The 16,305-nt window shown below is 37.5% G+C and overlaps 1 protein-coding gene across 6 annotated transcripts in view; it reads left to right on the plus strand.

Annotated features, from left to right (window-relative positions):
• The window catches only part of SH3PXD2A (SH3 and PX domains 2A), a 236,409-nt gene extending 221,368 nt beyond the window's left edge, over nucleotides 1–15,041 (plus strand). For all 6 annotated transcript variants that reach the window (XM_075216202.1, XM_075216203.1, XM_075216206.1 and 3 more), the window contains 2 exons: nucleotides 1,369–1,488; nucleotides 2,843–15,041. In XM_075216202.1, the coding sequence (XP_075072303.1) occupies nucleotides 1,369–1,488; nucleotides 2,843–4,765 (2,043 nt within the window). In that variant the 3' untranslated portion in view covers nucleotides 4,766–15,041. The remainder of the gene's footprint in view (nucleotides 1–1,368; nucleotides 1,489–2,842) is intronic.
• The last annotated feature ends 1,264 nt before the right edge of the window (nucleotides 15,042–16,305 follow it).

Consider the following 16,305-nt stretch of genomic DNA (forward strand, 5'->3'; position numbering starts at 1 on the left):
ATTCTCATGAATACGGCTGCCACCATTGGATGTAACACGACACGGCGTTCTACCATGGCTTTGATGTATTTTGTTGATGAAAACTGGATACATTTGTCATGTTTTCATTTTTTTTTTTTTAATTTTAATTTGTCATATGGTAGGAATTACGTCTTATTAATTCTAACTTACAATATTGCCTGATAGCGTTACATCAATTCCCACTGTGTTTAGAGTTGAATTCTCTGGCATGTGAGCTAACACGTTTTAGCCGCTGAGGAGCCACATTTGCAAGTAAGGCTGACCAGAGCTCCCGTACAAGAAAGAAGAGAAAAAATAAAATATATTTATTTATAAGAACAGTTCCAGTAATAACTACAGATGTTGAATATCTGAAACCCATAAATCCTGTATTAGGTCTATTCCTGTTTTCCTTGTTTTCTAACATGAGAAGTACAGCAGATGATATCATTGCTCATGAAAGGATAGCTGAATAGAACGATCTCTAGGGAGGTTAATAAACTAATCTGCAAATTATTAGTATAACAAGTAAAGAAGAAATGGGAGCTCTTAGTTGATGAAGTTTAACTTTTACATTTTTATAGCTCGGCCACAAATAATTAATGAATATCTTAATTAAGGCTCCTTTAAATATAAAATGAGAAACGACACATCCATGTGACCTAGGATTTGTCACATCCAACCAGCGATCTTTGTGTGTTGCAAATAATGTAAAACCGTAACATCGACTTATAACCACTTCTGTAAATTTCTGGAAATATCAGTCTTGAGAGTTAAAGATTTCAGGGTATATTTACTAAACTAACTGCAGGTTTGAAAAAGTGGAGATGTTGCCTATAGCAACCAATCAGATTATAGCGGTCATTTTGTAGTATGTACTAAATAAATGATAGCTAGAATCTGATTAGTTGCTATAGACAACATCTCCACTTTTACAAACCCGCAGTTTAGTAAATATACCCCCTTCAGGTCCGTTCTGGGATAAGGGGTCTGTTCTGGTTAAAGTGGGTCACATTGGTACCTTGATCTTTATGCAGACACATTTGAATGCCTGAGCGTAGATCTTTCTTTAAGTCACCAAGTATCTCTTGTCCTGGAATCTTACTTTCTGTGGCTCTTTGTGGCCGTTATTGCTGCCATCATCTTTTTTTTTTTTTTTTTGAAAGTTTCTCTATGTGAGTGGATACAGCTGTGAGTAATTTATCATTTTGTCTTTAAATGTTATGTTTGAAAATTCTGGATAACATTTCATAAACCGTCAAAGTGCATTATAGGTAATTATGGCCGCTGATTGTGTTTCTCAGTTTGTACTATCTGTTCTGAATCGCCGGCTTTGTAATTACATCATTGTTGCTTTATGTTCTGCAGGGATTCCAGTTGCCAAAACCCCCGGAACCTCCGTCGGTTGAAGTGGAGTATTACACCATTGCAGAATTCCAGTCCTGCATATCTGATGGGATAAGCTTCCATGGAGGTCAAAAGGCTGATGTAAGCAAAGACTTGTGATCTTTGATGTTTGTGTGGTAGTAACTATCTTCATCTTCTTGCCCTCAAATGCATCTACATACCAAAAGTAGATATTTTAGTTTTTTTAAGTAGATCATTGGCAACGATCTAATGAAAAATGAAAGTTAAAGTAGGACACATGCCAACCAAATTAAAAATCTTAATCAATTGTCATGATCAAAAAATAAAATCCATAAATACAAGATCAAAATGATCTGTTAAGGTCACTGATGGCAACTATCAATCAGGATTGGCGCAGGCCTTCCTGAAGCGCAGAGTCTAACGGACCCTCCGGTCTCCACCAAGAACCACCACAAGGCAGGGTGGATTTTGCTGCCGGGAGTCCGCAAGACGCGGCCCTCTGGATAGCCCCCTGATATGGTAGAGGGTAGATGGACGGATGCAGCTGGATAAACACAGGCAGGTACAGAGGTACAGGACAATCCAGAAAGCGAGGGCAGTGAACAAGCTGGGTCAGATACACACTGAAGGGTTAATCCAGGAAATGCAGTCAGATAAGCCAGGAGAAATTTACTAGGAGCCGAGAACCAAAAAGCATAGCCAGAAGCAAGGGATAGCAACCTATTGCTCTGACACAGACAGTGCGTCAGAGTGGACCTTATATAGTGCAGGGAGTTTCAAACTCACGCCCAGAGTCACATGATCAGCACCGAGCAGGAAGTAAACAAGTGAGTGCTGTGATTAGGAGTGTGGAGCAGGTAAGTTCTTACACCTGTGTACTCACATATACAAGCCTAATTGGCTTCCGGCTTACAGGACACATACTTGCGCCTATTGTCCAGTGCATATGGAGTCAGTTAATGGAGGAGATTTCTGAAAACTGTCTTACGTAACCGTGTAGAAGAAATGTTGTTGCCCATACTTTCATACGCGTCCCTGTGTGTGTCTATGGAATGTAAAGTGCCTTAAGAAGAATATTAAGTGTTCAAAAAAGTTGTAGGTCAAGTAAAAATCACCCTTTTGTCGTTGAGCATGCACATAATTTTTATTTTAAAATAAGTATGAATTATTAAATGTGTTCATGTTTTGAGTGTCTCCTAGTTTGTGTGGCTACTTCTTGTATCCCATTACCTTGAAACACTCACAATATCATCCTACACTTACTGTAGGATGTCAATAAACGATGAATTTCTTACCTCACCACTTCAGTGTATACTTTTACCTGGCTGCTAACTGGAGGAAAACTTCAATTGCCAGTAAAGTATGCTATAGTCCAGCTTGTGTATTCTGGCTTTTAAATATACAATTAAAAGTTGTCTGTGTCCCTCTCACTGTTATTTGGGTTCTAAACATCTGCTATTTTGTTCCTTTTTAGGTGATTGACAAGAATTCTGGTGGATGGTGGTATGTTCAGATTGGAGAGAAGGAAGGATGGGCACCTTCCTCATACATTGACAAAAGAAAGAAACCAAATTTAAACCGGAGAACGAGCACATTGACCAGGCCCAAAGTTCCCCCTCCTGCGCCGCCCATAAAGCCTAAGGATACAGAAGAAGTGCCAGCCCCTGGCCCTAGCTGCTCAGGGGATATCAAGGACTCGCCATTAAAGCAAAATTATGAAGAGCCAGAATATGATGTCCCAGCTTTTGGTTTTGAGCTAGAAGCAAATATAAATGGTTCCTTTTCTCGCAGTAATTTTGATGATGAAATTGTAGAAAACATGTTCCAGCCCGCCAAACCTTCTCCTGTGTCTTCTCTTCAGAGAGCAACGTTTAAGGTTGGAGAGTCATGTGAAGATGTCAACAATGAAGAAGAGACAATTTATGAAAATGATGGATTCCGGCCATATGTGGATGACACTACATCAAATAGAGAGTCAAGTGGAGATTCCGACTCTCAGAAAAGTTCATTGATGGTGCAAAGAAACTCTCCTTCTTCTACCACTTCAAAACCACCACTTTTAAAATATAAATCAGAAAGAACTGTCCAACAAGAACCTGCAAAAAATGTCTCATTCTCAACAAATGAAGAGAAAAAGCCCAGGTCTGTTTCTGATGTTGGTATGCGTACATTGCCAAAGGTTGGAGCAAAGAAAGATTCTGAGCAAAAACACACAGTTGTTCCATCAACCAAAGCAAAGCCGTCTGTTAGACCAAAACCCTTCTTGAATAAAACAGACTCCCAAAGCCAAGAAAAAATGGACATTAGCACTTTGCGAAGACAACTGAGGCCAACAGGACAGCTGCGAAGTGGCCTTAAAGGCTCAAAAAGTGAAGAGTCTGAAAGCCCACCAAAGAGTGCCTCGGAGAGTATTGAAAGTCAGCCAAGGAGAAGCTCAGTAGATATTCAATCTAGTTCTCACAATTCTTTCATATGTCCAAGTAACAAAGACAGATCAGAAGAAAGTAATGAGAAAATATTCTATACTGCCACAAGCACCTATCAAAAAGTTATGGATTCAGAAATTGGATTTCCAGCAGGAGCAACAGTAGAGATCTTGGAGAAACAAGACAGTGGGTGGTGGTTTATACGATACAAAGATTCAGAAGGGTGGGCACCATCACATTTCCTAGAACAAGTGGATAATATGCAACATGAAACCTCAACACCTGAACCTGAATCTAGTAAATGTAGGAAGAATGAAAATAAGTCGAACAGCCTGGAAAAGATAGAAAAGCGTGTGCAAGCATTAAATACTATTAACCAAAGCAAAAGAACAACACCTCCAGTTCCCTCCAGGCCACCTGGGGGGTTCTCCAAACCTATGGGGCCAGGTAGCAATATTGTAAAGTTAAGAAATGGAGTGAAGCAAGTAGCTGTAAGACCTCAGTCTGTATTTGTTTCCCCGCCACCCAAGGAAAACAATATTTCTTGCCATTTGCGCAGGAATGAATCTTTATCTGCTACAGATCATTTGAGGTCCGTTAGGAGGAATTCCTCTTTTAACACTGTCCGTTCTCAGGCAAATCAGTCCAAATTCAAACCTGCTGAAAAAACAGAAGCCGACACGTCACAAATAGAATCATCTGTAAGGTCACCTCAAAGAAATGGAATCCCTGTGTCCACTGTCCGGCCAAAACCCATCGAGAAGTCTCAGTTCATTCACAACAACCTTAAAGATCTATACGTTTCCATTGCAGACTATGAAGGAGACGATGAAACCATTGGGTTTCAAGAAGGGATTTCCATGGAGGTCTTGGAGAAAAACCCAAATGGCTGGTGGTACTGCCATATCCTTGACAGTGCGAAACCATTTAAAGGATGGGTGCCTTCAAACTATTTGGAGAAAAAGAACTAACAGCCCTTCGTATGGATAAAATAATATAACACTATAGACACTCTTGAGATATTTTCTTTATTTAAAAATGAGACTGAGCGTTTGTATACTTTAATAGCCTGCGATATGATCTCCATGATGTAAAATCAGTTTGAAGAGACCATGTGTTTCGTTTTATATAAAATAAACAAAACTGAGAAATAATAAGCACTCCTAGTGAAAAATGTTAGCAAACAACACAGGGTATCACATCGTATTTGGATCATCAAGCATCTGAGATTAAATGTGTGTGCCTTCACTACATTATCCGGAACACTACAAATGTCACAAACAACCGGGGGGACTGGTGGCCAACTCCTACTGGCACAGCCTCCAGAATCCATACTTGTGCAGTGTTCCCTCACCTGTTTATGGGATGAAATACTTTTTCCCAAGCAAGAAAGCAATGACACCCTATAGTGTCTGAAAAGAGTTTTGTAACGCCAAGGAGGAAAGCAAGACAGTAGAATTAAATGTTTCTGTTTGTTTTGTTTTTACTTCCTATGACATGTTTTCAGTTATTGCTTTTTCTTTTGGCTGTTGCATTATTACCTACATGGTTTAAAAACTGAAAGTGTTTGTGAAAACCCACTCATCCCATGCAACCTATTTTTTATTTAGAGGTCTTTGATTCTGATCAATACTTAGACTTTAACATTTTTTTCCCCCTTAATATTTAATGCAGTAATAAAATCCAGTATAAGTTTGTTTGTGAGATCCACTGAAAATGTCTTGGCTACTTCAGCACAAACAAATGACTACTAAACATAAAAGGCAAGTTGGTTTTGTATAAAATAAAGCTTCCAATAGCATTCACAAATACTGCATAAGCATAGACATTTCAGGAGCCAATGAGAATGGATAGATATCCTAAAAATATTTGTGAGGAAGAGATTTTGTTGTATACAGCAGGGGGTAAATGTATCCAGCTGCGAGTTTCCGGCAGGTTTGAAAAGTGGAGATGTTGCCTATGGCAACCAATCAGATTCTAGCTGTCACTTTGTAGAATGTACAAAATAAATGATAACTAGAATCTGATTGGTTCCTATAGGCAACATCTCCACTTTTCAAAAACGCCGGAAACTGGCAGCTTGATACATTAACTGTTGTTGTTTACAGAGAACACTAACTGTCAATCTAGCTTCACAATAAATGTAAACAGAATATTAAACAGATCATGTTCTTTCTAGGTTTGGGATCTTTATACATATCTGTATTTGTGAATGTTATTAGTATTAGTAACTTTTATATACAGTACTTTGAATTTTAAGCTTAGTGTCCCTTTAAGTGTTCTCTGACATTTGCTATCAGCTAGCGTGTACGTTCTGTATGCACTAATGTGCCCCTTTTCAACAATGCCATTGGAAACCATATGTTTGGTCTACAGCCAGATTTGCCATTGAAAGAATGCAGTTGTCTTCTGCCTTTTTGTTTACAGAACAAGCCATTGATTCACACTCAGCAATTTTCATGTGTATATATTGCTTTTTCTTTTTTTGTTGTTGTTTTTATTTTAATTATTATTAATATTATCAGGAACACGTGAATAAAGCGTGGTGGGGAAGGAACAGAACAATGCAAAGAATGTTATTGTTAGGAGACATGTGGATGGTGGCGGGGGCCCGTGTCTTGTGTGCTATCAGGCCCCTTTATACTATTGAGTCCATTCCACAGCAATGCGACACTCCTAACTAAGATGTTCTGTTTGGTATGTCCGTGATATTAATGCACACTGGAGGGAAGGGGGAGCAATTTGGTTCAGCCATAGAAAGCGACCATTCTCTCATCCCTCTCTGACACCGTATCACGGATGAAGCAAACACAGTGTGCACTTGAAACTGAATATTAATACAACATTGCAAATATCTCAAGTTCTCTGATATTGTATATGTGTGTATAATGTATTTGTTAAAATTAAATGAATTCCTTCATAGGAATAGTTGGTTTTGGGCTATCAACTTTTTTTTAATTTTGTTGTTGAACATCCCGTAGCAGAATAAATGAGAGATGATATTATACTGTACAGCCTTGCACTGATCCGCAGGGTCTGCCAATACCTGTAACAGCCTGTGTGTATTGTTGCAAGTCTTAGTTAATAAAGGCAGCCCCTAATATAGGAAAAGGGGAAATGTGTTTAGGATTTTAAGTAAGGGCGGCTCTACATGCGGAGGGTTCTGCTCTTCAGACAGATTTGTTTCTTTTCGCTAACCATGGATACGACAACAGATAAGCTCAGGGTTGTGATTCCGTATACAGTTGTATCCACATAGCAGAATTGTTGTATCTACGAGCGATAAACCAAACAAACCTGTATGGACAATAGAATTATCTGAGAGCAGAGTTCTCCTTTATAATTAAGAAAAAAAGAGTACAGTATTTCAGTGCCGTGGACATCATATGAGGGGGCTGCTAATTTTACTAAAAGGGGGATATTCTGGGATGGGTAAGAGGAATTATTATACTATGTCATACTCTATATAGTTCTGCTGGACAGTATTACATAAAATAATACATAGATTATCTGCTTGACTGCAGTACTAATAATAGTGATTTTAGTTCTAGGATTATGGTTTATCAATAATGAAAAGAAGTGATTCATTATCTGAAATTGATGCACTTTACCAGTAACAAACGATTCACACTCAAGTGCATTATAGGAAAAAAAAAGTGCAGTCCATACACACACAGGTTATTTATAATTATATCTTTATATCGGGGACTGTGGAGCTAAAAGCATTACAAAACTCCATGGCCTTGCAAATTTCTCTTGACATTATGATGTTTTTTGAGCTTTAAAGTGTCATCACACACAGTGGAAGCAGCCGTTATGTGGACTAAGTTTATCTTCATACAAATGCAGCCAGACAGTTCACTATAGAGCAGGGACCTCAGAGACGTAAGACACTTGGGGGTATATTTACTAAACTGCTGGTTTGAAAAAGTGGAGATGTTGCCTATAGCAACCAATCAGATTCTAGCTGTCATTATGTAGAATGTACAAAATAAAGGATAACTAGAATCTGATTGGTTGCTATAGGCAACATCTCCACTTTTTCAAACCCTCAGTTTAGTAAATATATACCCCATGGTCAATATTGTCAGTGGGATAAATCTGCATTGTCACTGCTTGCTATTCTGCATTGAAAGGCAGCATTCGCATGAAGATTGGTTATGTGTATATGCAAAGCTAAAATGAGTTACATAGTGCAAATTTGAAATGAGTTACCAGATACATCTGTGATTGGCTACTTACAATACTTCTAGTGGATTATAACATTTATTCCGATACATTGTTAAGTTCTAGTAAGGTTGCTGGCTGTAGACTCTTACTAAGCCATTGATATTCAATTACAAATATTTGAAACGATACTTGAAATTCTAGTTATTATATCTTGTTCAGGATAATGTAACAACCACATGTATTACAACTGTAAATGTGATAACAATATTGTAATGAGAACAGCGAGGCTAGAATTTATCAGTAGTGTTTTTACGGGCTTAAAGAATGGTAGAATTCTTCATATGACAGAGATGTAATAATATTCATGGATATGTTAGCACAAGGTGTTTCATTATGGAGGAAGCATTTTCTCCTGTGCTGGCTATGCTTCCTGTTAGAAAGACCATTGAAAGACATTGCAGTTCATCTCAGAGAACATTAGACTGCAGTAATGTAGATTGCAATCTGTGTCTAACGCCTGTCAGTTTAGGGGATCATTTGCATATGTATGAATGTCACAATATGCCTCTTTATACACTTTTGGATACATGTGTATTTTACTTTTAGTGGCTTTTAAATTGTGAAATTAAATTTGACTATAAAAAAATGAAAAAAATCAGCTATATTGAAGTAAGCCCGTTTGTTACCATTGCATCATAGCAACCAAAGTAACCTGTCTGAAACTGATTTCTATATTACGATGAAAAAGGAAATGCTTAAAAAAAAGTAATAGGAAAATGTGAATTTTTTTTTTTTTACTGTATACTGCAACTTTATTAGTAATGAGCACTTCAGGTTCGTTATTGAATGTTATACAATGCCTGATTTAGTGTTTTAGTTTCCAGTGAATTAACCTGTTGAATTTTGGAATATATATATTCTTTTCAATTCTTTTCAGTTTTAATACTGCATGTTTCACACATTTAAATCAGATTACATTTTGTTTATGTAATGAAAGAGGGTAGGTTTCCATTCCTTTAAGTATGTATTAGTTTTGTTATTCTGGGGTTGGGTAGAGGGGTATGTATGTGATTATAGATAGTAATTAGTAAATAAATGCTCTTCCGGTTCCTTTTTACAATGAATTCAGCCTAATAAAACACATTCTATTTGTTCTTCCAGGTTCTGGATCGAGCAATGTGGAAATGCAGTTGATCAAATCACTAGGGACATCATTTAAGATTTGCAAACAGGTCTGCATGCATTTGGATTTATATATACAACAATAGTTTCTAAAACATTTTTTTAGAAAAGTCTATAGTTATGAAAGCTACCCTCTCTCTACCTTATAGGATTTATTATTGTTATGTGCTGGGAATTGTCAGCTGATTTAGCCACAAACATAAAGACCCGCTATGGTAGACTCTCCGCCTACAGCGGCCTACCTATAATAGGCAGTGTAATCACTGGGGGCATTTGGACAGAATTCTAAAAAGAAAAAAAAAGAGAGTTTTTTGCGTACTGATGTCAGGTAAACATAACTAATGTACAATATATTAATTTAACACAATTGGCGTGAACAACCTACTTTATCCATTTGCAAAGATTTTCTGGCCTTCAACTTTAACTTTGTTGGCGTTGGTTCATAAGTCTTAATGTACATTCAATCCTGAAATTCTCACATCCAGATCAAGGGGTAAATGTATCAAGCTGAGAGTTTTCCGGCGGGTTTGAAAAACCAATCAGATTCTAGCTATCATTTATTTAGAACATTCTACATAATGATAGCTAGAATCTGATTGGTTGCTATACCCAACATCTCCACTTTTTAAACCCGCAGGAAAACTCTCAGCTTGATACATTTACCCCCAAATCTCCATTGAATAAATCTAAATTGTATTAAGCATCCCAGTGAGCTGTAGTGGGACTCTTCATCTCAATTGAGATAGCCACGTTTAGTTTTTAAAAGTAAATTGTTATTACCTTGGCCGGTGACGCTGGCACACAGCTAATTTGCTGAGGCACATTGCACATTAGATGGTGACGTAAATATTTTTACATGCCTATTGGATTTTAGTGAATCCTTGTTAAAGCTCGCAAAGTTCTCAACATTCCAGGAGAAAATGTGGCTACGCCGTCACACCCTACTCACGCCATTATACACGGATCCTATTGATGGAATAGTAACCTTACAATTGTAATCTACACTATAATTCACTTTGTAGAGTTAGTCAGAAAGACGATGGCATTTATATAACATTTTAAATCACTTTCCGATAGTAGAGCTGCATATTTTTTTAGTGAAATATATATTTATATATCTGATGCTTTATTAAAATACATATAAACTAGGCTATGGCTTTGATTATGTATGACACACAAGGGAATTCACAGCACATACATTAGCCATGTATGTATCTCTATTGGCAGAATGGACATAGTTATAACCAGTATTTAAGTTGTAGGTAGCCTTTAATAACAATATATGTCCTGTGTTATATGCTTTTGTTTTGTAATCCTAATTATAAATTCTTTAATCGGAAACAAACTAAAAAAAAATAAAAAAAATCCATTAAAAGGATAAGTGCAATATTTAAGTATTTAAAGTATGACTACAGGCTCCTCATCCAGGACCTTTCTCGTTAAAGAGGTTATTAATTAGGCAGTGTGGGTGCCCTTGGTGCATTTGTATGGAAATTGTGCATCAATGACCTCCGTCGCTGCCTAAGTAACTTACCTCTTGGAGTGGTGTGCACAGTGTGAAAAGAATATTGAAACCATGCACTCAGGAAAACTATGAGCCAGACCAGTGTGAAAACCGGGTAGGTTCAGTTGCTGAAAGTAAGAGAGACTGTGTGCGTTGTATTTAGCCCCTTAGATACGGAGGGGATCACATTGCACAGTGAGGTCTCCCAGCACAGTTGGTACTGTATAAGGTATATTAGCTAGTAATTGACTAATAAAGCCTCATTTCACACGAGCAGCTTGTGGAACTATATGAGGTAGTGAACGGGAGACTACTGTCTTACCCAGTTTCATAGTTGTTACCTCAAATCAGGGAAATCGCTTTGTAAAGAAGAAAAAAATGCAACAAAAATAAATCTCGAGAAAGAAATTAGAGCATTTTTTGGGGGGGTTTTATCAAATGGAGTTTTGCTGCTAGCGCCTGAACGGTTTTAAAAAGTGATTTTTCAGCGCTCTTCATAGTGCCGTACAGTTTTTCTTACTATTTTCTGTAGGCACCACAAGATTTTACCGTACAGCGGATGAAACAAATATCTGGCAGCTGATGTTATCGCTTTATGTATATTGGTTAGCGGATATTTAGAACATGATAAACACAGACCCCCCTCCCCCCTCTGAGGTCATAGGACGTTTTTCAGTGTTTTTTCTTCATTTTTTTTTTTACTAGTGGCTGTTATATTAACAACCATTCATGTTGTAAGTGCCTTTTTGTATAATTTTTTTCAGCAGCACCTCCTTGCAGCAGTTTTTTTTTTAAATAAAAGAAGCAGAGAGTTCTTACTGGGAAGTTTCTTTTAATTGATACATCTCCCCTCTGGAGGTTATTTCACCTGGGGAAACACAGAATCCATTATCGACAACGTTTTATATTCTGTGTCTGTTTCAGATATAGCACCGGGCTGGTCCCTAGATATATTTTATATTAATATCATATGTTCCAATTGAGTTAAGCAGGTTTTAATTTAGGAGTGCAATTAATATAAATTAGTATTATTAGCTTCACACTGGCATTAACAAATCTATCTTGAGCCGCTTCGGCCACCACTGTCCTGAGTTGAGCTTCCTGTTGGTTACCAGCAGTAGTGATAACTATTTATACCTTTTCGTTTTTACTATAAGACATATTACTGAAAATCTGAAGAACCATTACGTTCTGTGTTTCGGTTTTAGCCAAGATAAGTGTATTGTAATTTTCCTGGCTAAAGTTTTTTTGTTTTAATTAAAGATGGTATAACAAGATAAAACTGCAGCAATTGACATGGTAGTATTAACGGCTCTCTGGATGGAGTGACCCTTTAACGCTACCCCAAATTATAAAACTGCCCACTTGGACAAAAAAACATAGGTAACTGGAAGTCAATAGTTGGAATAATTGTAAGAAAATTATATAACGTCATCCCAACATTTGGAGATGATATCAAAAGCATTTTACAGTTCTAGAATTCCGCTCTGATTTTCATTTTCCAACAATTCCGCTTCCTATGTCAGGTAACTGGACAATGTATAGGGTCAGAAGCCACTGAGTGACATGAACATCTGGTTCCTATAGATCTGATCAATAATCCTTCAAACTGGGAGAGAAACAGTTCAAAGCATGAATGTAGAAAATAAACGTAAGTGACCATTTGTGGTGCAGTCTGTGGTACTGGGCCATACATCAAAAGCTTGAATTTCAAAGTTGTATCAAACTACTTTAAACAATGTAAATGATTTTGTGATATCAGAGGGCAGCCAAGCCATTTTTACTATGATGTCCATGTATTAAGCATGCAATTGGGTCCCAAGTAGATTTGAGGCTCACCAAAGGATACTCCCCTAGTTGTAATGGGCGTCCTGAGCCTGAACGTGCTCACTAACTATGCAAGAGTTGACTTATAAGGGTAAATTTATTAAGCTGCGAGTTTCCGTTTGAAAAGTGGAGATGTTGCCTATAGTAACCAATCAGATTCGAGCTATCATTTTGTAGAATGTACTACATAAATGATAACTAGAATCTGATTGGTTGCTATAGGTAACACCTCCACTTTTCAAACCCACCAGAAACGAGCAGCTTGATACATTTACCCCATAGTGTTTATTACAAACACACAAGGTCCATAGCATGAAATGTCAATTGGTGTTCTCCACACTATTATATTTTTAAATAATGCAAATTGGGCAGCAGTTGGAAAGAAATGATATTTATATTTTGGCTTTCTGGTTTACTGTATTTTCGTTACACTTGGAATGTCTGTATAGTGTATCAAACCCAACGTTGTCCAGCCTCCAAATATTGTGTCTCTTGTGGATATTTTACTTTGTAAATAACAGCTAGTAAGACTGCTCAAGGTGGCATCTATAGTAATTGTGATAGTGATCTTGTTTCAGATGTGTTTCACTAGTGACAGAACACCTATTACATTCATTCTTCGATGGGTACATGTAGACATCCAGGAGATGAAGTGATTGGGACTATAATAACCAATCAGAGCTTACATAACGTATTTCGCCTGAGCCAACAAGTTGGAAGTGGGAAAGGCTAGGTGAACATTTAACCAATCTGAGTGTCTAAACATTATCGACAACACAGAGTCGTGATTAGAGGCTCCTACGAAGCTGGTACTAGAAGACTGATGTCAGGGTCATATGACATCTCCATACAAGCTTTTATACATTTCTTGTTAGCGATGGCCAGTGAATGAGTTGAGGGTTGGAGTAGATATGAAAGGTAAAGAAAGTTGAGTTGATGGCTAGCAAAGCTTATTGCACGTGAAAGTGAGTTGCAGAGTGTTGGGGTCTTTGGAATATTATTAAGCTGAGTGGGTAACAGGGGATGTTTGAGAGAGAGGATGAGAAGCACTGCTTGTGGGAAATTTAGGATGAATTCAGAAAGAATCGTATAGGTAAGAGTTATGAAGGTCTGAACTATAATTATAGCCATAATTTGACATTGATATGTAAGCTGCTCCTCAATTTAGTGTGACATTTAATACTTGTCCCTGTTACTACGGATAGAGTAGTTTACACTTTTGTCAATTTGGGCATAGTTATAAAAGAGTTTAGTATAGGAGGCAATTCTGATAGATTTACATGTGAATGGTTGGGGCTAGTAATGTAGAGAGCGGGGCTAGCATGCAGCGATATCATTGCATACACGTCTTACGTGCCTAATTCTGTATTTGATGCTCTATTTCCAATTGACACTATACTTTTTGTACTAATATTTTTCTGGTAAGTCTTTAAATGTGTCATGAACCAACTTTTATGGTCCCTTTCAGTGCCTTTTATTTCTGTGGATACAGTGTGCCAAACTTGTAAGCGTTTATCTCTTGTGTTACTGAACACATTACTAACACATAGCACCAGCTGTGTTGTAGGGGGGGGGGGTGTTACCAATGGGAAAACCCACTAAAAATGTTCATTAACTACATTACAAAACTCTTTGACACAACGGGGGAGATTCAATTCAGCGCATATTGCCACCTATTATGGTAAGGCATTTAGTAGTTCCCGTTCTGCAGATGTCTTTATACACTGTGTATAGGCATCACGTACACATTAAAGTTTAAGGCTACGTCCAGACAGGCTGTGGGTGGTTCTTCTTTGTTACACTCTGTACGTAGCTTTTATTATTTTTATTTTTTTTATTTTTTTTATATAGCCTTGTCTGGAAAAGAGGAAAATTGGGAAATCTTCATTTTCCACGTATCTATTTATAACATGGGTTTTTTTCTGGGATCAATGTTGATGTGAATGGAGAGGCACCTTAAGGGTGTGTGTCTGAAGCATCAAATACGCTCCAAATGCCTGTCAGGACGTAGCCTCGTGGTCAATATTTCTAAGCAACTGCTCTCCGCATTATTGCTGCTGGGCAGGGTGTATTCTACTTTGACATTTACTGTATTTTTACATTGTCGCCCAGCAGCAACATTGACTTGGTGAGCAGACGTACAAATTCCTTTTGTCGGGTCTATAAGTGACTTCTTTAGAATGTCCGTAATTATTGTGAGAGAAATTTGACTTTTGCATCGTTTAACTTTTTTTGTCTGTTTTTTTTTATCAAGAATCTTTGCAATCATCTCCCAGTTTGATGATGTTTTGGACCAAAGTGGTACTAACGATCTTATATATAGTTGTATTTTGTGGAAGCGGTTTGGAAAATAAAAAAGCAAACTCTTAACACGGGCATACATATTATTTATTTCTGGTAATATAATGTCTTGTTATTAGAGGTTGGAATTAACACTATGAAATTTAAAGCTTAGAAACTGTAAGATAGGATTTGTCTTTTTTATGTTCTGTATAAGTTTACATTGCATCTTGTATTTCTCTTATAAAAGAAAAATAAAAAAAAATAAAGGATTTGAATTTTTTTTTGAGACAGTGGCGTTGTGATTATGTTGTGAACACATTTCTATGCCTCATTTGTCATCTTTTCCTAACCAAGCTGCCGGAACTGGACTGTATGTCATCAGCGCTAGAGTGGGCGTGGTCATGGCATTACGCCTGCCTCCACATTCGTTTAGCCTGTAATTCCATTCACCAGTGCTAAGTGTCTGTGGCTCCGCCTCTTCTCGCTGCTTTGCTTTCTAGAATTCATTCCCTCCTCCCTTTCCTCCACCATTTATTTTCTGTTTCACTTAATCAGCTATTTATATATAGCGCCACTAATTCCACAGCTCTGTACAGAGAACTCACTGACGTGTGTGTGTGTGTCCTTGTTCCATATAAGCTTACAGTCTAAATTCCCTAACGTGCACACACAGACAGACTGACAAGAGTCAATTTAATAGCAGCCGATTAACCTACCAGTATGTTTCTGGAGTGTGTGCAGAAACCAAAGCACCCGTAGGAAACCCACGCAAACACGGGGAGAACATACAAACTCCACACAGATAAGGCCATGGTTGGGAATTGAACTCATGACCCCAATGCTGTGAGACAGAAGTGCTAACCACTAAGCCACTGTGCTTTCACTACTTCCCCCTTCCTCACCACCCACTCTACAATCTCCCCTTTACTCTCACCCTACCCTGTAGAGCAGGGTAAAATGTATGTATGTTCTTGCAAAACATTATGTGCATATAATTTTAACTTTACATTTTCATTTTAATGATAAGTTAGAAATGACAATACTGTGTCAACCATAAATCAAACATTGTCCATAGTCTAAAGCAGTGGTGTCTAAGTTCAGTCCTCAAGGGCTATCAGCAGTTCATGTTTTCAGGATTTCTGTCTGTAGAAACCGGTGGGATAATTACTAAGAATAGCTAAAAAATTCTGGTGTTGATAAACCATGTATCCCAGACACCAACGGTGATTATGGCTCCCACTGCAGTGATGAAACTGTCAGTTCTTACATAAATTCAAATAAATATAAATAAAAGACCCACAGCGCTAAGTGCAGCACTCACTCAGTCTGGAATAAATCCGTGAAGCCCAAATAAAATACACGTTTAATAGAAAGATAAACATAAAAACAAAGCTAGAGATGTACAACATATAATAACTTTGAATGGCTTGATCAGTGCACTGATATAAATTATTGCATAGAAAATCATGCAAACCACAACTGGCGATAATCTCCTTGATAAAGTATTGGATTCTATAAAAGTAGTATTTGTTCAGTAATAATCCA

Source organism: Mixophyes fleayi, chromosome 6, assembly GCF_038048845.1.
Source record: "Mixophyes fleayi isolate aMixFle1 chromosome 6, aMixFle1.hap1, whole genome shotgun sequence".
Lineage (NCBI taxonomy): Eukaryota > Metazoa > Chordata > Amphibia > Anura > Limnodynastidae > Mixophyes > Mixophyes fleayi.